Here is a 22514-nt window from a genome sequence, read left to right as displayed (position 1 = left end):
ATAGCCGCGAAGCTCATGTCCTTACCACTTCGCCCCCCCACCTTACCCACCAAAGCTCTATCCAACAACTAAAACCAATCAACCTCCACCGTGGTGCGAACCACCTTTAAGATCTCACGATTGGCCGATGACGACGTAGCAGAAACGGACGGCGAGTTATTCGGAACTACAGGTCGCTCGCTGTGCCTTCTCCTTCATCATATCAAAGCCTTTAATAACCAATGCCACCCCTTCGCAGCCATCCCCGAAGACAGACACAGGAATAAAGATCTAGTTGCACTGCTTCCCTATTGTCACCACTATTTGAAATGACGACCTAGCACCTTCCTCTCCACGAACCCATATTGCTACAGAGCGATTTCCCCCATTGAGGTGGTCTAGGAATTTTAGATTATCTGGTTCAACCGAGGCATTCTTCATTCGCCCCTCAATCCATCGAGCTTCCGACCCAGCCACCACCACCGCCTTTCGAAGCCCCTCCTTCCGCTTAACTATGGACAAATTGCATCGCCCATCCACACCGAGCAACGTCTCCTCAAACTCAAACGACCGACCACCGAGAAAGAGGATACATGATTAGAAATGTTGTTCTTTGAATAGGATACATTTATATGCTTTGTTATCAAATTCCTATAACTCTGAATTGTCTATATGCCTCTTTGATATGGAACTAGAGAAAACTAAGAGATAAGAAAGAAAAACTTTCATTTTTTGTATGACATGCTTAAAGATGTTTCATTTCCTTAATCAACGAGCTTTGTTTTGGTCTACTGCGCTTGACATTTTTATGTATTGTGTAACAAGATTAGTAGTAATTGAGTGTCATTAGTAGACTTAAACTAAATTAATTAAGCTTAATCATTATTAATTAGCCTAAGTAAGAGCAGAGACTTAACCTTAATTAGTAATAACCTTGAGTAAATAAGTAGTTATGTGATTAGTGAGCTGTGTAGTAGGCACACACCTCAACTTAAGGAGGTGCCACCTCCTATTTGGAGGATAGGCATAGAACAGAGAGAGAACCTCCTATTTGGAGGATAGGCATAGAATAGAGAGAGACCAGTCACTCAAAAAGACAAAACGAGAGAGAGAGAGAGAGAGAGAGAGAGAGAGAGAGAGAGAGAGAGAGAGAGACTTTTTCTGGAAACGAGAGAGGAGGAATAAATAAATAAAAATATTGCATTAAATATGCTCTCGAACTATGAAAATGTCTGGTACAACTGCCAAGCATGAGTATCATCAATCAGAACACAACTCAGAAAAGGGCTGATATAGCTGTCACACATGAGTATCATTAACCAATAGGAATCACCAATTACACAACAAATAAATAATCCAACTAAGGGAGAAAATGACAATTCAAATTATATATCCAGTGATGCATTGCCAAAACAGTAACTGACCTCTAAAAGTTGGTCTAATATAATTGGGCCCACAAACTGGGAAGCATCATTACCAATCTACAAATGGATCAAAGAAGAAAGAAATGTTATGAATTGAAATATCAAACTAAAAAGTGATAATTTAAGCGTGCAAATACCAATTTTAGTAATAATTTACACATGCAAATACCAACTCCAGTAATAATTATTAAGAATTCAGTGAATACTAGATTCAGACAATACATCTGTACATGAATAAATAAAAATTTAGATGATAATCAACCATATATTCAGGATATTCATGCCAAACCTGAAACAGTTGGACTCATAAAGAATTAGTATAGACATCCAATATGTATATTAGTTGATTCAGCCAAATTTTATAGAGATTTAGTAAAATGTGGGACATATCAGAAATTTTCACCAAATGGTTTAAAAATAGATTTCTGCATTTGATAATGAAAATGGGAACTTCTATTTAAATGGATTTCAATAGTATTCTGACTTGACTCAAAATTCTCAAAGCTAAACCTTGATTTCGTTTTAAATCTTCTGGTGCTACAAAACATATATATATATATATATAAAATAATAAAAAAAATTTAAAAAATTTAAAAAAACAAAACAAAACAAAACTTAATATATGGAAACTGAAAATCCTAAAAGTGAATATTTGTCTTATCATGATTCCTCTCAAGATGGAAATAAAATTTTAACAAAAAACTTGCAAAAAGATACCTTAGTTTATATTGACAAAAAAATGAAATAAAAAAATAAAAATAAAAATAAAAAAATTGATGCAATACAGAATTATTTTCATTGGAAAATGGGTAAAAACAAAAATTTCAGTACCAAATGAAACTATGAATTTAAGAATATGACAAGGTTCAATCAATTTATAAAAGGACTCCTATTTCTTAAATTTTGAAGTACGATTTAACAACTGGACGGCAAAAATAATGCAAACACATCACAAATTTGCATGAGTGCCACAGTATATATTACTATTTTTCTTTTTGTCCACATACAATGTTATGATACTAACAACAAAAGCATCAACAAAAATATTTTCATAAGCATGTGTACATGTACTAGTAAATCAACTAGACACAGTCACCTATTAAAACAACCAAAACTGCATCGCACACAGAATCTTTACCAGGTGATTCTAATGTTTAATCCATCAATTTGATCCACAAGTCATATTAAACAACAAATATAAGTTACACGGGTGAACCATGACCAATCATTAGCTCACTCCAGGTTATAGAATGGTGAACCATATATAATAGTCAAGGACATGGGTCATATAGCCTGGATAGAAATTGTTGAATATAGAAACTAGAATAGAATAGGAATTAGAATTAGAATATTTTTATGTTGATTGTAGGAATCTCTCTTCTTATTTATATTGTTTCCTAAAATTGTATCATGAATATGTTAAATATATATGGCCTCAACCTCATTCAAAGGTAAGCCAAAAACCATTCTTTTCATCCTTTTTGGTATCAGAGCAAAGTTCAAAAACCCTAGCCCTTCTCCTTCCTCCCTGCCGCCATTACCCAGCCACTGCCCAACCTGTTCTTCCCCTTATTTCTTCTTCCTTAGGTGCCAACAGCCCCTCCTAGCCTCTCTACACCATCCATCAGCCTCACCCTTCTCTTCTATACCAACCGACAGCCCCTCCTAGCCCCTTTACACCACTCAACAGCCCTTACCCACCTGTCCTAGACCCTCGGCAGGTGGTTTCAGCCCTGCCAAGGTCATTGTTTGCTGCCGACCTGGCTGTTTACTGGCCTTAGGTGTGTCGACGGTCTATTTAGGGTAGTGCATGCCCTCTTTTTCCCTTTCTAGGGTGTATTGCTGATGTATTAAGCACTTTTTAACTCTTTTTCATTCAATAGGCTACTGTTTATTCAATTGCATTTACCTGGACTAGCCGTTGAGTTTTTTCCACCTTCTCGTATTTTTTCCCAAAACTGTGTTGCTATGTGTTTGTTTTTCTTGACCTTATTATTTCACCATGACTAAGATACCTCCTATTGTTACTTCTGATATGTCCATCAAGCCTGTCCCAGTTAGTTCTGATTTTTATCTTTCTCATCACACTCCTGTTCATCGTATTACGAGTGTGGTGTTCAATGGGAAAATTTTTGCCACCTAGAGTTGCTCCCTTAAACTCTATTTAGGGGAAAGAGAAAAGCTCACTGGCTCCTATCTTCTACTACCTAGCCTGATGTGACAGATCCTGCACGTGCCCAGTGGGATATTGATAATTGTACTATTCTGGGATGGATGTTCAACTCCATAGAGGATCGTATTTATCACATGTTTCTCTATTGCGGCATAGTTCCTAGTCTATGGCGTACCTTGTCATAGATGTATGCTCATGCTCATGCTCACAATGATGCTTGCATCTTTGAGCTCTATCAAGATAATGCTCATGCCCCCCAGTCCGCCTTGGGTTTTTCTGTATCAGAGTTCTTTGGATATCTGCAAGCCTGTTGGGAAGAATTGGCTCAATATGAACCATTGACTGAGTTACCAGCAGATGCTGCCTCTCTTGTGTCCAAACGCCTTGCTCGCCAGCACCCCTACCAGTTTTTGATGGGTTTAAACTCTGAATTCGAATCTCTTCGAACTTACATGTTAAACACATCACCCATGCCTTCTCTCTATGAGGCCTTTACCACCATTGATAGTGAAAAGCGCCGTACACGTCTTGTTCAACCAAGTCCTCCTACCCTTTCTCCAGTTTTATCTGATCAGATGGTTCTTGCTGCCAAGCTTGGTTCTCGGGGTTCTACTGGTCCTGTTACTAGTCATCATTGTGGTGCTTCTGATCATGTTAAGGCTCGTTGCTTCAAACTTCATCCTGAGTTGAAGCCATGTTCTTCTCATACTCGTGGTACTAGCACCCATTGCACTACTGCTTTAGTGGAGGCTATTCCTAATGTCCCTAATTTACAGGAGTTACAGACTCAACTTGGTCAGCTTCAGACTCAGCTTGGATCTCTCACTGCTAGCTCTCATGGCCCATCATCTTCTACTGTTGCCACCCTTGCTACAGATACTTCTACTACTTTCCATGTTCGGTATACTAGTCCCTCATGGATTCTGGATTCTGGGGCTAATGATCATATGACTAGTGAGTTTTCCTTTCTTTCTTCTCATGTCCCTACTAGTATTGCCCAATCTGTGTGTCTTGCTGATAGTTCTTCATCCTCTGTTCATTATAAGGGTACAGTGTCCTTATCCCCTACCATTACTTTATCATCTGTTTTACATATTCCAAAGTTTGCATATAATCTCTTATCCGTTAGTCATATTGCCAAACAATTTAATTGTGTTTTCATCTTCTTACCCTCTTCTTGTCTTTAACAGGACTGTAGTTCGAAGAGAATTTTTGACAAGGGCTATGAGTGTGATGGGCTTTACTACTTTGGGGACCCACCGAACAAGCCTTCCTCTTCTTCTTTAGTTAGTTTTCAAGCCTTTGTTTTGCCTGCTTCCATGTCTTGCGTGTTTAATATTCAAACTTTAGAATTATAGCATTCTCATATGAGTCATGTTAATTTTCAATATTTATGTTAACTTTTTTCTTCATTTAATAAAGCTTGCAAAGACTCTAAATTTCATTGTGTGGTTTGTGAGTTGTCTAAGCATACTCGTACTAGCTATATCCCTCACATGACTCGAGCCCCTAATGCTTTTAATCTTGTACATTCAGATGTTTGGGGTCCTTCCCCTGTCACTGCTTTCTCTGGTCATAGATATTATGTAACTTTTATTGATGATCACACTAGGTGCACTTGGGTTTATCACCTTTGACGGAAGTCTGAAGTGTTTCCCATTTTTGTTCAATTTTTACAAATGGTTAAAACTCAGTTTCGTACAATTATTCGGAATATTCGTTCTGATAATGGTGGGAAATATAGCTCAATGAATTTCATTCCCATCTGAATCAAATCGGTATTCTTCAACAACTTAGTTGTCCTCGAACCCCTGAACAAAATTGTGTTGTCGAACGTAAAAACCGTCACATTATGTTGATTGTCCGGTGTCTTCTTCAAGGTATGGGTGTTCCCAAGTCTTATTGGCATATAGCTGTCCTTACTACTATTTACCTCATTACTAGGACCCCTAGTCGAGTGTTGAATGGTCTCACTCCGTTTCATATCCTTATGCCTACTACCACTCTGTTTCTACTCTTACCTCCTGTCTTTGGGTGTACTTGTTTTGTTCAATATCAAAGTCATACTCGCGCAAAGTTAGATGACAAATCTATTCGCTATATCTTCTTAAGATACTCTTTTATAGGGGTGAGCAGCGGATATACCGATCCGCCAAAACCGACCGAACCGAACCGATCTGCCGCATTTTGGACGGATGCGTGATGACGAGCTGACGGTTGCGGATTGATTTTCTCCAATCCGCCAATTTGGCGGACGGATGGCGGATTTGAGATTTTTTGGCCGCAACCGAACCGCCAAACCCGCCAAATCGCAAGCACCCATAATAATTTATAAGACTTTGTATTTTCAATTTGTTTAAATATTATGTTTGTGTTTTCAATTAAAAAAGAATTTAAATATTCTATTGAAAAAAAGTTTTCAACTTGAATATATTTTTTGCATTGAAAAAAATAAACGTATTATTCATCTATATTTTTTAGTTTTTAAATCTAACTCTAAAAATAATAAATAGAAAATATGATATATACTGGTTGGTTTTTGTTTTCAAAAACATATGTAGATGTAACAATACAGAGACATTCAATCTCTATTACTGCTCTGTTCATGGTTTTGGTGGTTTGAATTGTTATTATATTTTAAGAATCACAGATTGTAATACTTTATGGGGATGAATCATGCTGTGATTGTAATATGTGGATGAGAGATGCAGTGATCGTGATATTCTAAAGTTTCAAACTTTCTTTCTTTGGATAAGGCATACAGTGATTGTAATACTTTTTTAAGTCATTGACTGTAATACTTTCCTTTTTTTTTTTCTTTTTTTTTTTTTTTGAGGAAGTGCACAAGTTGAATTATGTTGAAAATTTATAAAATTTTAAACCGCCAAACCGATTCGCATCCATCCGCCAAACCGCCAATCCGCTCAATCCACATCCGCCGGATTGGCGGACGGATGCGGATTGATTTTCTTCAATTCGTCAATCTGGCGGACGGATGGCGGATTGGAGGTTCCGTGGCCGCAACCGACCCGCGCCCACCCCTACTCTTTTATGTCCAAAGGGTATAGGTGTTACAACCCTGTGTCTCATCACTTTCACCACACTTCAAATGTTATTTTTTTTGATGATCTTTCTTTCTTTGGTACTAACCCTCCTTTGCAGGATCCTCCAACTATTCCTTCCACTGTTTGCCCGGTGACCATTTTGGACAAGGTTAAGGATGAGGTTGTCCCCCTCCCTCCTTCTCAACCTTCGTCTCCTCCCCCATTGCAAGTATACTCCCGTCACCCACGCACTCAACCTCTCCCTGCCACCTCTCCAATCTCTGGGTCAGGTAACTCTTCTCCTTTGGCTCCACTCCACCTCCTCGTTGTAACCCACCTTGGGATAGACATCCTCCAAATCGTTTGAGTTATTTAAGCAATACTAATCATTTCATTTCCCAGTACCTTTCCTATGCCACTTCTTCCCGTTATTTCATTGCCAAGCTTGAGTCTGAATCCATTCCTCGAACTATGTCTGAGGCCCTTTAGCATCTAAAATGGGTAGCAGCTATACAGACTGAGATGACAGCCTTAGAACAGAATCACACTTGGGATCTTATACTTTTACCTCTTAGGGAAAGCACGGTTAGTTGCAAATGGGTGTTCACCATAAAGTACCTCATTGGTGGCTCATTTGACCGTTACAAAGACCACCTGGTGGCCAAAGGTTTCACACAGATTCCTGACAAGGATTTTGGTGCCAATTTTGCCCCTATCGCTAAGCTTACTTCTATGCGTCTCTTTATCTCCCTTACAACATCCTATTCTTGGCCTCTTCATCAACTTGATGTCAAGAATGCGTTTCATAGGGATCTTCTTGAGACAATTTACATGGCTCCTCTACCAGGTTTTCGGGCTAAGGGGAAGCATTTGGAGAAAGTGTGCCGGTTACGCAAATCCTTCTATGGTCTGAAACACTCCGCAAGCATGGTTTGGTCGCTTCAATTCTGTTATTATATCTGTGGACTTTGTTCAGTGCCACTCAAATCACACTTGTTTCATTCGCCAAAATTCTGCAAGTCGGTGTATAGTCTTGTTAGTTTATGTGGATGATATTATTCTCACAGGTGATGCCTCTGTTCAACCAAAAAACAATATGTAGATAAGATGAGTGTAGCTGAGATAGGGATGCTAAGGTGGATATGTGGCAAGACTAGACAAGACAGAATTAGGAATGAATGCATTTGAGAATGGGTAGGAATAACACCGATAGAAGATAAGTTGAGAGAGAATCGATTGAGATGGTTTGGTCATATTCAACGGAAACCAACAGAGGCAGTAGTGAAGAAATGTGATGCTGTAATGGTAGATGGAAGTGTTAGGAGACGGGGTAGGCCTCAATAACGTTGGCTAGCATTATAAATAGAGATATGAATCTACTTAATTTGACTAACGAAATGGCCATTGATAGAGCTGCATGGAGAAGAAAGATTCATATAGCCAACCACATTTGATGGAACTTAAGGCTTGACTTGGTTTGGTTTGGTTTGGTTTGGTTTAGTTTGGTTTTAGGTGATGACTCTGTTGGCATTGGTCAAGTCAAGAAGGACTTAGGCCAAACTTTTGATATTAAGGATCTGGAATGTCTCATACATTTTGGGAATCGAGGTGGCTCACTCAAGAGAGGAGATCTCCTTGTCACAGTGCAAGTACTCCCTTGACTTGCTTAAGAATACTGGTATGTTAGGGTGTAAACCTGCTTCTACTACTATGGATCCTAATGTCAAGCTCACATCAAAGCCTGTTAAGTTGCTGGATGACCCAAGCATGCATTAGCGTCTTGTTGGACGCCTCATTTATTTAACCAACACTATACTTGACTTGACATTTGCAGTTAATGTTGTGAGGTAGTTCATGCATGCACCTCGTACAAAGCACCTTGATGTGGTTTATCATATTTTGAGGTATTCGAAGACTTCTCCTGGCTTGGGATTGTTCTTTACAGCTAGTCTCTAATCTGGGCTCTCCTATTTCCCCGATACCAACTATGCAAGATCTAGGACTGATCGGCATTCCACTTCTAGCTTCTGTACTTTCTATGGTGATCATCTTATCTCATGAAAAAGTAACCAGTAGGCAGTTGCTTCTAGATCTTTTGCAGATGCTGAGTATCGGGCTATGGCACATGGGGCATGTGAGATTCTTTGACTTCGCTCTATTCTGGCAGAGTTGGGGTTTGAGGAGACTGTTCCTTCCTCTTTATTTTGTGATAACAAACCTGCCATTATGTTATCCTTTGATTGCGCTTCATGAGCGTACCAAGCACATCGAGGTCGACATACATTTCATTAGAGAAAAGGTTTGGACTAGCATTGTGTGTCTATCCTTTGTCTCTTCTTCTCAACAGTTGGCAGATATGTTCACAAAATCTATGGGACCAACTATGCTCCAGTCTTTCATTGACAAGTTGCATTTGTTGAATATCTCCACACCAGCTTGAGGGGAAGTGTTTAATATAGAAACTAGAATAGAATAGGAATTAGAATATTTTTATGTTGATTGTAAGAATCTCTCTTCTTGTTTATATTGTTCCCTAAAATTGTATCAGGAATATGTAATATATATATGGCCTCTACCTCATTCAAAGGTAAGCCAAAAATCATTCTTTTCATCCTTTTGAAATCACTGACATGCAGGACCAGAAAGCATGGCAGAGAAAAGCCATAAGTGCCCCTTTAGGGAAAGTATAGCCCATGAAAAATTGATTTGAGAACTAATTAAGGTATAATTGACTCTGTAATCAAAATCTTACGATTTGCTATTCAATTCATGATTCGATTGGCAATGTCTGCAAAATTGATACGAATCTATGAGTGAATCTATTTTGGAAGTGAATCTCCAGTGAATCTATTTTGGAAGTGAATCTCTAGTGAATTTATGAGTGAATCTATTTTGGAAGTGAATCTATTTTGGCATATATGTTCCTTCTCCTATGCGTATGTGGCATGATAATCATGATGCTATCTTCATTGCGAATAATCCAATGTTTCATGAGCGTACAAAGCACATCGAGATTGACTGTCACTTTGTTCGTGATTTGCTACTCTACAAGCAACTTGAGACTCTATTTGTTCAGTTTAAAGATCAATTGGGTGACATTCTCACCAAACCTTTAGCTTGGTCATGTTTCCACCAATTATCTCCCAAGGTGGATATGTTTGATCTCTATGCTCCAACTTGAGGGGGAGTGTAGAGTAGTTTTTTTGTCTCTGTTATATTTCTCAGTCTTGTTAGTAAGGGTATTATGGTCATTTTGTAGTTCTCACTTGAATATAAATATATGTAGGGGCTAGATTATGCAACCCTAATCTGTATTCTCTCTGTCAATTCTCTTTTCTTCTCTCTTTCTCATTCCAACCCTAATTTTTCACATACTCTATTCTTTAACTGTATACTCCCCCATCTGCATGTGCATGTGCAAATGTGTTAATGTTATATCATTTATTTAATTAAAACAAGGACCAGAAATCAAACGTACATATTTAATGTCAATACAATTTACAAATATCTTAGAAGTGCAATGGTAAGGCTGCTTGTTGATGTTCTTAGTGGCGCAGATTCGAGCCACAAAATCAGCCTCTTCATGAATTGAATTAAGGCTGCATTCATCTTGCCCACCCCGCACTTTAGCAGGAGCCTCATGCACTCAATCACCTTTTTTTTTTACCATTTCATAATTATATTGCAGATATAAGATGTCTTCATGCTTACAGTACACTTAGTTGATAAAAACAGGTACAAGCTTTGATTGGTTCTATTGGTTGTCAGATATTATCGCACATTAGTAATCAAGGCCTTAATCTAAAAAGCCTCTCTCATCTTCACTTAGAAAAAGTTAACGATGTTGAGATAGAGAAATAACAAAAAGAAAAGGGGTATAATTGAATAGTAGCCCAAAACGAAAAAAAATGGAAAGGGAATAAAAAAAAAACTTTTGGCAAATGCAATTATGCATTGCCAATTGTATTTGGACCCAAAATGCGAAAGCAAAATGAGCCTAAGCATAGAACATTGCAACCAAGAAACTAAATTTGTTCAGAATTTCAAAAAAACCACATGCATGTAAATACTCTGCTCCTAAATCGGATGCATGCTTTTTAACTTAAATAAACAATGTCCTAATGAAACAGTTGTTTAAGGAGCTCATTACCTTCCAAACACCTCCCCACCAAAACCTACAAAAATGAGAGAACATGTCACGAAAAACATCAACCAGATTAAACTACAGTACATGCAATGCAAAAATTCTAGTAATGTAACAATATCCACACCTTCCCCCAAGGCTACGATTTAATGCCCTTAAAAGCCATGGTTTAGACCTCCGAGATTCCTCAGCCCAACATTGCTGGAACCTAAGGAGTCAACAAAAAATATGACACGAATCTTGCTATGAATGAATCCAAGTAAAAGACAAAATTAGAAAAACAAGGACTCACTTGCTATTCAGTGTTTCAGTTCGGTCCCATGTGTCCAATTTCCAAACATCCTTCTCAGTCAGGGGCCTTTTAAAGCCTAGATGCATAAGTGGATTCATCCATGCAAAAGTAGTTTCTGCAAAAGAAACCATGAACCAGAATATCAGTTTAAGTGAAGCAGTGGAAAAAGATATATTTTTGTTTTATCAAGAAGATTACAAATAGTCTCACACTGTACATGTGGTGGTGCAGCAAACAAATACAAAGGTGGCAAAGATTACTGGGAGGACACCATAAAGCACAAAAACAGTGTCTCAATTCAAGCAATTGACAACAGCAGGAAGGTGAACTAAAAAGGTTTGGAGATAGCAGTGAAGAATACTGTGAACCAAGCTCAAAGCACAAACTCTAATTTTCAAATCAAAGAAGCGGCCAAATCACTTTATGACCACCTTTCTGATTGTTTGGGAAGACAATCCATAGTATAGCTGAGATGTACTACCTCCGTCCTGTTTTATGTGGTCTTTCCATTTTGGCAGTCCCATATCATCTTTATTCAAATGGGACAAAGGGCATTTTTGTAAGCTTCACATTCAAAGATGCTTTCCAAAAAATCAATCACACCACACAAAATGGAAGGGAGTGGTTCAAATTATTCTCATCTTAGCAACTATAATTAATATTCCATTCAAAGAGTCAATATAAGAATTCTAGAATAGCTAGCACTGCGAATGAGAACATGTAAATCCACAAAGTACGTACTGGAAAATATGTTGGCATTCTTCTCAGGACAAATTTGCTCTCCTCCAGGAAGTTCTTCATATTCAGTGTCATCAACAGATTCGGTCCGTATTGGGGTGTACCCCGGATAAGGATCCATACTGGGAAAATACACCAGAAAGAGTACTCCAAACAAGACCTATTTCACAAACAATAACCACATATTGAATTTGATTGTATGATGTAGCTGAACGCAAAGTTAAAGACCAAGGTTTAAACCCTGATCCACAAATTGTTCATGTTCATTTTTGTCCCAACCCCTGGTTCTTGTACTTGCCTAGAATTTGGACATCTTGGGGTGCAAATAGCTAAATGAGTATAAAGTTCAGTATCATTGGGTAGTAATAGCCATCCTAATCAGAAAGTCAAAACTGGTTAAGTTGGACCACAAAAAGGAGTATGTATCAAGGAAAATTTTGTGAGGTTTAGAGATCCACCAGGCAGTTCTAATGCAGCCTACTTGAAATCCAGAACAGGGCTGTGACTGCCTACTTTTGTCCAACCAATAAATATGTATCTGTTACCACAATATACCATATTGCCACATTTATGTTTATAATCCTAAAAATTTGATTTCCATTAATCAAAATAAGGGTGTCAAGGATGAAGCCCATAAATGTTCTTGCACGTGCAAGAAGGCATTTACAAATCATACATGCTGGGCACTGGATCAATTATTAAATGCTTCTCATAAGGCTTAGGTTAGTGTTGGCCTGGTCTTGAAGGGCCGGTTTTTAGCTTTTGTCCGCACAATATTCGACTGGACAGAAGATATGAAATAAAATTACATAACTAACAATCTTAAAAAATATAAAGAGACAGAGAAGAGCATCAAACCTGGACAAAGACCTCACTGATGTACCAAAACAGAACAGATCTGCATGGATAAAACGCAGCCTTATATTTGTGCTGCGAGCATATCTAGAAATATCTATTCAACAATTTTAATCAAAAAAAACTTCCAAACTACGATAAAATATGACTCTATACACGAATTATTCACGATAAGGAGATTTTGACACTTTCAAACTAGTAATTTGCTTAACAAGAGCATGTCTCATAATTCACTCAAACAAAATAGAAAACTGAAGTTGTTGAGAACATAACAGTGATTGCCAAAACAACAGCATATGCATCTGAAATCGAAGTAACTCAATCCACCCATCACAACCACCTTATCTGTGCCAGACCCCAACCTACTATTATTTGGCTCTAGTCGGCCAACTCTTGCACTCTTTAGAGTTTAGATCTTCCATTAATTGCTTGAATCCAAGAATCACACCTTTATAGGTTGATTATGATAAAATATGAACATTTAAGGTTAATCCGATAATAGTAACCTATTCAATTTGTCACATTTGTGGTCAACAAAATGAATGACAACTGTATTTTTAAAAATAAATCATCCATTTTTTGGGGGACAAACGCGATATATTGAATAAGTTAAGATTATCAAATTCATCTAATTTTTTGTATAGATGATATACATGAAGGACCCTACAAGATACGCCTCGAATTATCGAAACGAGATCCATTTCACTTCACTCAACAGTCCTAAATAATCAATATCAATAACTGAGGTTGATACCGATTGTCTCAATCCTAAAGACACTTGAAATTCTGGTGTATCAATGCATACAGACAAAATAGACACAACGAAGCAGCAACACACCAATGTCTACAAACAAAATAGATACAAAGAAGCAGCTAAAAAGAAATGGAAACCCAATGCAAGGGGCACCCTCACCTCAACAGCTGGTTTTTGGGTTAAGTTTTACCCAAGATCGTGTGACACATTCCACTTTATCACAGGCACATGCACAGGCTAGCACGCATGCGCGCACACATAAACATACATAGCATCAAAGTAAATGTCATGTCCAAACTACTACAATTCTTTACTCACTGCAATCATAGTTTTAAAATAACTGTGAACTATATTATCAGTGGTCATTTCACAATTAAAGATATGTTATTCCTCATCCAATATTTGGTTTTCAGATCTTCAAATGCCCATATTTGAAAATTGCATATGGGAGCTTGACAAAAGAAATTTAAGTAAGAAATTATGGAAATCAGTAGCACAATCAATGAACATAATTTTGTTGGATATACGTCTTTACATGTGCAGCAGCAACAAGAAGATTAAGACATACCGTAGTGAGGGAGAAAAATATACATTATCAAATCAAAAAGTATCAAGAAATTAGACAAAAACTAACCGACTGTAAAACTCCTTCACCGGAAGAATGAGACTGAGCATCACAATGTCCCCTACCAAAGCATAAATGACCCCAAATCCGATGTACCACCTGAACTTACTGATATAGACCTTTGTTTCTACACCAAGCATGACCACCATAGAGCACCAAGCAAAAGCCTCAATGATGAGTGAAACCATCTGCGAAAATAAATGAACCATAAAAAATTAGCAAGAGGTCACATGTGATGGATGGGCAATCCTCGTGTGGTCTTAATTTAATTATGGATTCAAGTATCCAAAGCCAAACGAACATTATAATTAGTACTTGTTTTTGAGTGTTTAGGATGAAATCCTTGGATGTGACCTAAAAGAAAGAGGAGGGGGGCATTATCTGAAACCCATAACACAAATACACTTTAGGTGGTGAACATAACAAATCGACTCACATTCAAGCTAACCAAATAACGCAAATACACTTTGGCCATGTTTGTTTGGGTGGACATGAGCTTGGGATTGGACTAATAGTCCAATAAAATTATTAATCCGATATTTGGTTAAACAATTGAAGTACGGACTAATAATCCATCCGGATATGGTATCCCACGTATGATGGACTATTCAATCCCACAGAGGAGTGTGATATAAATTGGCGGACTAAGCCAAACTCTGGACTATTAGTCTCTTCTCATAATCCTAACTCAATCCAATCATAGGATAGGATATACAATCCAAAGGAATTCGTAGTATAGGACTATTAGTTATGGAAATTCTAATCCAACCTAATCCAGTCCACCCAAACAAACATGGCCTTTAGGTAGCTACTTGCAATAGTAAGCTTTTAAAATTCAAAAATGCAAAAGGGTAGCTGCTTTTGTCTCCAAAGGAAATGAAAGGAGGTTATGTCATTAGAACGTGAACGCAATTCAACTACTGGATATTTTGAATTTTGAGCATTTCAATAAAGTATAGAATATTTTGAGCAACAGAGAACACACATAGAAGGGGAAAACCTACTTCAAATGGAGCGAGGCCGCCAGTCTGTCCATCAAGATTCAAGGCCGATATACCCATGACCAATCTGAATAAAGGTTCTGCGGTACAATAGGCAGCCAACAATACCAACATGTAGTTGTAATAATTTGACCTCAAACGGAACCTCTGGACTGTAAAATCTTTCTTAGTCAGCCATATTCGATATAAGCACAGGCCCATAAGAACCAAATTGGAGATGGAAACAACCAAAGTGTCTGTTGCGCATGGTGTGTAAGCTCCAAACGCATTTTCCACTACCTTAGCCCACACCCCATTCGCCACTGGCTGACAATACCAAACCAGTGGCTCAAAACCCATCTTTAAGCAAGCACTTAAGGTCTGTCTATGGTTCTATCCACTTCCACTACAAAAACATCACAGACTGTATGCTCTCCTTTAACTCATCAAGAGACGTTGTTGTTCACAACTGAGATGAGTTAACTGCTCAGGATACTTACTATTCCTGCAAAAACAGATCAAACCAATTTCAATTATAGAGATCATATGTAACATATCTAAAGCTGTTATAGAAAATAGATTTAACAAAAGTCAACCCTTCAAGTTTTGATTCAACACAATTCTTCATCCCAACAAATCAAATTTAGCTGGTGAATGAAGCAACTTGTGATCCTACTATATTTTAGGTAAACAACTGAAGCATCAAGATTTTTTCTTTTTTAAGCTTTCTCGTAAAAAAAATTCCATTAATTCAAAGAAAAATTTTTTTTTTGACCAGAAAAAAATAAAAAAATCTTAAAAATTACCTGCGTCACAACTTAATACAACAGAAATACATTTGATATACATACATAAACATAAAGAGTTACTGTTTTTGTTGCTGAATTTAGTGAAACACTCATGAATACAAATACAAAATAAATAAATATATATATATATATATATAACAAATCTGAATCCCAGCTTTTTTTCTCAGCACAAACGAATCAGAAACAAAGTTGCACATAATTAACCATACTTGCACGCTGGATCAAAAAATACATACATGCGCCCATGAAAATTCATCAGTCAGAAAATGCATCCGCCGAAAAGGAATAAAAAAATATAAATAAATAATGCATAAAAACTTTGGGAAAATGAATCAATTAAAGACAAACTTTCTTGGTTGCTTTTAATTGTAGAAATTTGATTGAGATGAAAAGGCAAGGAAATAAACAGTGACGCAGAAGATAAGAGAATCCGGAAAAGAGAGAGAGAGAGAGAGAGAGAGAGAGAGAATCTTTCACCTTCTTGACGAAACAGAGTGTGTCCGACTCGTTGCTCTGCCTTTGAAATCTACGAATAATAGGAGTTAGGAATACTCCAAAGAGGGGAACTTCTATTTACACAAATTCATTCCCCTCTTTACACATCCTTTTTAATAAATAATTAGTTCGATAATAAATTTTTAAAAATAAATAATTAGTTCAGAAGTAATTTTTTAAAAATAAATAATTGATTCAGAAATAAACTTTCGAATTTTTATTATTTTTTCGACATTTAACTTTTCAAATATGTTTATTTAATGTCTATAATAATAATTTTACTTAAAAAAATTTATAATAAAAATAATTTTTATATAATATGTGCAAAGAAAAAAAAAAGGTGGACGTGTAAATATAAGCTCCCTCCAAAGAGAGAAGAGTTGGGAATTATACTTTTGTCACAATAAACAAATTGGAGTAGTAGCCGTCGGCTACGTCACCGCTTACGTCAAATAAAAAAACATACACACACCACATTCGAGGGTTTGTAAAGTCAAAACTCAAGGGAAATTGTACCATACGTTAGACGGAACAGCAATGATATGATAGAGACTGATGTTTTAAATTAACACTAATAGTTGACATTTATTTATAAAAAAAAAAAAAAAAAAGCACAATAGTACTATGATGGCATGTTTGATTGGAAGGATTAAAGCATGGGATTAGGATTATTAATCCGTGGGCCCAATCATCTTATGTTTGTTTTGACATTTTAGTTTAGGACTATTAATCTAATGGATAATTAATCCAACAAATTTGTAGGATTATTAGTAATGGGGTAGGGGTGGGATAATTAATACCACACTAATTTGATAGGATTATTAATACCTCACTATTAGTATTGTGAATCAAACATGACCTGAGAGTAGATTATATCATTAGTGATATCACTAATTAGTGTTGTCACTCATTTTTCTAAACGAAAATAATGGTGCACACCTTCAAATCATGTGTATTATTGCATATATCTTATAATTAAAAAAAGGTATAATTTTATATTTCATAATTAAATGTTATACAAGATAACTACAAATTAACGAGTCATAATTAAAAAAAATTAATCATAATTAAAGAAAAAAATGACATAAGTAGAGTGCATATAATACATATTTTTCAAAGATGTGTATATTAGAATTTCCCTAAGTTAGAGTGGCTTTCATGTATGTAAATTAAAAAAAAAAAAATATGAATCATTAAATTTAGGCTAAGTTTGGGAAGTCCCAAATAAGTCAAAAAGTCAAAAAGTTACTCAAAAAGTTAAAAAGTTAACACTATTCACCAAAAGTCAACAATTACGGCTGCACAACTCCCAATTCAAATTTTTCTCTACAAATCAATTTTTACAATTTTTTATTACACATTTTTCAATAAAAAGTCAAAAAGTTAACCCAAATATCCATATTTTCAACCTCAATTTTTTAGTCCAAAAAGACAAAAAGTGCACTTTTTTAGTCTTCCCAAACTTGGCCTTAGATAAGATGAATATTAGTCATTGGTCATTGGATAAGTAAATAGCAAACTAGATAGAAAAAGTAAGGTAGTTTTTAAAAAAATAAAATAATTTTAGTTAATTTTGAAATAAAAAAATGATACTAACTTATTATTTGTTACAAACATACTTATTATTTGGTATCCAGCCACTTATTATTTTATTATTAATAGACTTACTATTTAAAATATTGCCTGCGACACAAGTTACCTTCATTTCTTGAAAATTGTATCATCTTTTGCATTTTAAATTAATTTTAAATATATAAAACTAATGACACACCATTTTTAATTATTTCTCTCTTGTATTTTTGTCTTGTTATGATTTGTAAAAAGTAAAATATGATATGTAAATATTAATTTATTAAAATTTGTTAAAATTTACTAATTTTTTAAAATAGTCATTATTGTGAAATTTTAATTTTTAATATAATATTAAAAATAAATGAAAGAGAAAATTTTTGTAAACAAAATATTTTTAAATTGTAAGTTATTTAAACTTATTTTTAAAAATATTAATTTAAATAGTTACTCTTTTTTCTTACCTAAAACACCTCAAAATAGTAATTACTATTTAAGTTTTTGATATTCATATTTTTATTTGTTACTTTTTTTTAGAAGGTTATTTTTATTTATTACTTATAAATTTTGTATGTTTTATATAAAAACAATATATGAATTTAAATCTTTTCGAAACTTTTATAAATTCATAATTTTTTTTTATCAATTTAATATCCATAATGAAATATTTTTTCTTCAAAAAAATTCATAACTTTTCTTCATAATATTTTTTTTAATATCTAAAATATTGTAAAGCATAAATTAAAAATAAAATATAATTAAATAACTTAGAAAGACCTCTCATTTATTAATGGTAATAAATGAATACATGTACAGTTTTTTTTTTCTTTTATCTACTACACTGAAAATATTAATTACTATATTAGAATATAGTTAATTAGAAAAGAAAATTTAAAATAAATAAATAAATATTTAAAATATAAAATATTTACCCTAAAAAAATAAATTCAAAAAATTTCAAAATACAATTCAAAACTTTTTTCGAAACTTATAACTAAACAATTTTTTCCTTTTTAAAACTCATAACTCAAAATACGATTCCACGTTCAAATCATGATTCTAAAAATAATTTTAAAAAATAAAATAAAAACATTTTTTAAAATTTTTTCTTTTAAAATAGAGTTTTGAAAAAAATTTGGTTTTGAGTTTTGAAAAGAGTTTTGAATTGTGTCTTTGGTTTTGAGTTTTGAAAAAATAATTTTTGAATTGAATTTTGAGTTGTGTATTTGGTTACAAGTTTTGAGTAGTTTTGAGTTGTTTATTTTAAATATTTTATTTTATTTTATAAATATATTTTTAAATATTTTAATTTTTTGTTATGTGTTTGATTATGATTTCAGTATAGAGTTTTGAAAGTAGTATGGGGTTTCGAGTTATGTATTTGGTTATGAGGTTTGAAAATAATTTTTGAATTGAGTTTTGAGTTATGTGTTTGGTTACGATTTAAGTGTAGAGTTGTGTTTTGAGTTTAAAATATTAAAATGAAAAAAAATTAAAATATTTACAAAATAAAATAAAATATTTAAAATAAAAAAATTTAAAATATTTAAATAAAAATTATATATTTAAAATAAAAAAATAAAATTTTCTTAAATATTTTTTAAAATTTTAAAAAAATAAATCCAAAAACACTGTTTATTCCAAACAGTGTTCCTTCTTATAGTAAGGTCATTTTCTTCCACAGTCGTCCTCCAATCCAAAAACATTGTTTAATATTTTAAAAAGAAGGGCAATAAGGTCATTAATTATAGGAAAGTAACACCGTTTGTTCTAATTTAACAGAATGAGAGAATTTGGAGAATGTTAGGTAAAGTAGGGGAGGTTACTGTAATTATTGAAACCACAGGGGTGGTCCCTATATTTGTCAGAAATATCAGGAGAGGTCAGTGTAATTTACCTTTTTTTTTTTTTTGAAAAAATTGAAAAAAATGAATTATTTTTTTGTATAAAATTGAAAATTTTGTATCTATAAAGGAGCATAATGATGGAACTTTGGTGTACAAAACTTAAAAAAAAAAATTTAAAAATGAAAAAACTGATAATGTTCTAAATTTTAAAATTAAAAAAAATGATAATGTTCTCAGTTTTATTGGATAGTTGTATCAAACCAATAAGTAGAAAGGAAAAAAAACGTTTAATCTCATACTCTTTTTTTTTTTCTCTCCCTCAGTTAGTGAAGCAAATATCTAGAACATTACTATGTAAAATTGATAATATTCTTATTTTTAAATTTTTAAAAAAAAACTAATAATATTATCAATTTTACTAAATATGACTTATTAATTTAATTTTTTTAAATAGGACTCGAATTACCACAACATTTGTAAACAAATTTTTTAGGTAATTAACTCCTAAAATAATTATACAGATTTGATTATTCAACCTGCAGGTTGCTAACAAGGAAAAGAAACTCCAAAAGCAGTTGACTTTTTTTTTTATCACTACTCTTGTATTGTATCATTTGTATTGGAGGGGTGAAACATGCAATATTATATTTAGGTTGGTTAATGTATTGATTTGTACAAATAAGACCATGTCATGGCTTACATCAAGGTTATGCTATTTGAATCCCACATAATAAAATCATCCAATACTATATTAGGTCTCATTTGTCAATTATATATTTTAGTCAAAAAAATATTATAAGTTGTCAGATTATTTTTGTTTTTTTACTTTTTACACATATTTTCATAAAAAATCAAAAATTATTAAAATAATATATTCCCAAGTAAGATCAATTAAGATAACGATTCCAAAAAAAAAAAAAAAAAAAAAAAAAATCATTTTACCATGTCAAGTCGAGGGTGTAGTATTTCAACAAGGATGCCCTACCTATTTGTAGATTGACAATATCTATGTTTATAATTTTTTATACATATTTGTTAAAAAAAAATAAAAATTATGAATAAAAAATTATTTGGTGTCTATTTTTTGTTTTAAAAAAATTATAAAATATTTTACCAATTTACTAAATTCCTGTAACAATAAAAAAAAATTAATTTCACTAATTTAGAAAATAAACTTTCATGCCTTCTGTCTTTCCAAGCCCCTCCGGCCACCTGGGGCCAGTCCTTGGGGAAAGCAAACAAGGCAGCCATCTTAAGCCCCGAAATTCTGTTAGGAAAAAGAGCCTCAAATACCTTTAGCCATTATATTATGTTGGGTTTATTCGAATGAAATGGAATGAAATAATCAATTAATTATATTATCTATTTTTACGTTTGGTCCACTAAAAGTATGACAAAAAATGTATTATAAATGGAATGATCATTCATTATTGTGAAGAAATAGTCGTTCTATATAGAGATTAATAAATGACCACTCTATTTTATTCAATATCATTCTAATGAATCAAACACTATAATATAGTATTAGTAGTTTAAAAATAAAATTTTAAGAAAAGAAATTAACTGAAATTGTGAATTATTTAAAATGATTGTATGCCAAATGTATGGGAACTTCTATTTTCATACACTAAACCTTCTCTGTGCATATCTCTTCTCAAGGCACACACACTTAACAATTTTCAAACTTAAATTTTTCTCAATACACATCCTTTCTTGTAAAAAATATCCCTAATTTCTTCAACCTTCAAGCCTAACATAACCCTAGCCACCACTCGCCATTAGCCACAGCCACCACCACAAACCTTCCACCCTACTTTCAATTGTCACTATCACCATCTCATACTATCTTCTTCAACCTTTCCACACTCTCCCCTACCACCTCATTTGTAGCTCCACCCCTACCCAACCTTCTCCGACACCTTTCCCATGACCTTCACCTTTTGCAACTCCCTTACCTGTAACACACCACCTAACCTTCCTCACAATTTGGCGATTGCGATAGTGATTGCAATAGAAAGAGATTCACATAGAGAGAGAGAGAGAGGGTACATGCTGAATTTGCAGTGCTGCTCATGGAATTGGGGAATTTGCAACGAAGGTGGTTTGTAGTGGTGGCGGTAGTGGTGGCGATGGATGGTGGGTAGGGTTAGGAAGTTAGGGTTTTGGTAGAGAAGATAAGGACATTTTGATAATATTACATTAGGATAAAATTGTAATAAAATAAATTATATAATTAAATGTGTAAACGAAGGGTGTGGAAATAGAAGCTCTCCAAATGTATAGATTGCTGACTATACCAATTACAATTGCCTCTAGTGCTTTTTTTTTTTTAATTTTTTTTAAAGTTAAAGTTGATCAAATTTTACATACGATCAATTATGTCACAAAAATATAATAAATTAATTACGCTATCAATTAAAAATGTCCAAAATCTATCATAATGATTTTGATTTACATATATCTCAATAATTATGATTTATGTCAACTATAAAAATTATAAACAAAATTTCTCAAGAAAGACTATTATAATTATTATAAGAAACAAATTATATTTGATTCACTCACTAATACAATAATTTCAAATTGGATTTATCACCTAACATTTAAAGTTATTTGTAGAAAAAAAAAAAAAAAGACCCTCTAGAACAATATTTACATAAAATTAAATTTCAAACACAATCCGTGCATAGCATTGGTAAAAAACTAATAATTTAGTCATTATCTATGGAAGAAAATTTTGTGCAAGTACAAGCAAATAATTTAGTGATTATATATGCAAGTAAAAT

The 22514-nt window shown here is 33.9% G+C and overlaps 1 protein-coding gene across 2 annotated transcripts in view; it reads right to left on the bottom strand.

The window, feature by feature from the left end:
• Positions 1-16694, bottom strand: part of LOC114273795 (ABC transporter C family member 2) — a 74418-nt gene extending 57724 nt beyond the window's left edge. Inside the window, exons 1-9 of one of the 2 annotated variants that reach the window (XM_028215608.2) lie at positions 16295-16694; positions 15033-15513; positions 14038-14216; positions 12653-12692; positions 11798-11954; positions 11057-11171; positions 10892-10972; positions 10771-10795; positions 1404-1460 (exon numbers count right to left, since the gene is read on the bottom strand). In XM_028215608.2, coding sequence (XP_028071409.2) covers positions 1404-1460; positions 10771-10795; positions 10892-10972; positions 11057-11171; positions 11798-11954; positions 12653-12692; positions 14038-14216; positions 15033-15368 — 990 coding nt within the window. In that variant the 5' untranslated portion in view covers positions 15369-15513; positions 16295-16694. Of the gene's footprint in view, positions 1-1403; positions 1461-10770; positions 10796-10891; positions 10973-11056; positions 11172-11797; positions 11955-12652; positions 12693-14037; positions 14217-15032; positions 15514-16053 lie in introns of both variants that reach the window. The other variant, XM_028215609.2, reaches the window with a different exon arrangement.
• Between the last annotated feature and the right edge of the window lie 5820 nt (positions 16695-22514).

The sequence above is a fragment of the Camellia sinensis genome, chromosome 9, assembly GCF_055761805.1.
Source record: "Camellia sinensis isolate YWXY chromosome 9, ASM5576180v1, whole genome shotgun sequence".
NCBI classification, from domain to species: Eukaryota; Viridiplantae; Streptophyta; class Magnoliopsida; order Ericales; family Theaceae; genus Camellia; species Camellia sinensis.
The sequence above is the reverse complement of the archived record's forward strand: the minus strand, read 5'-3'. Positions and strand labels throughout refer to the sequence as shown.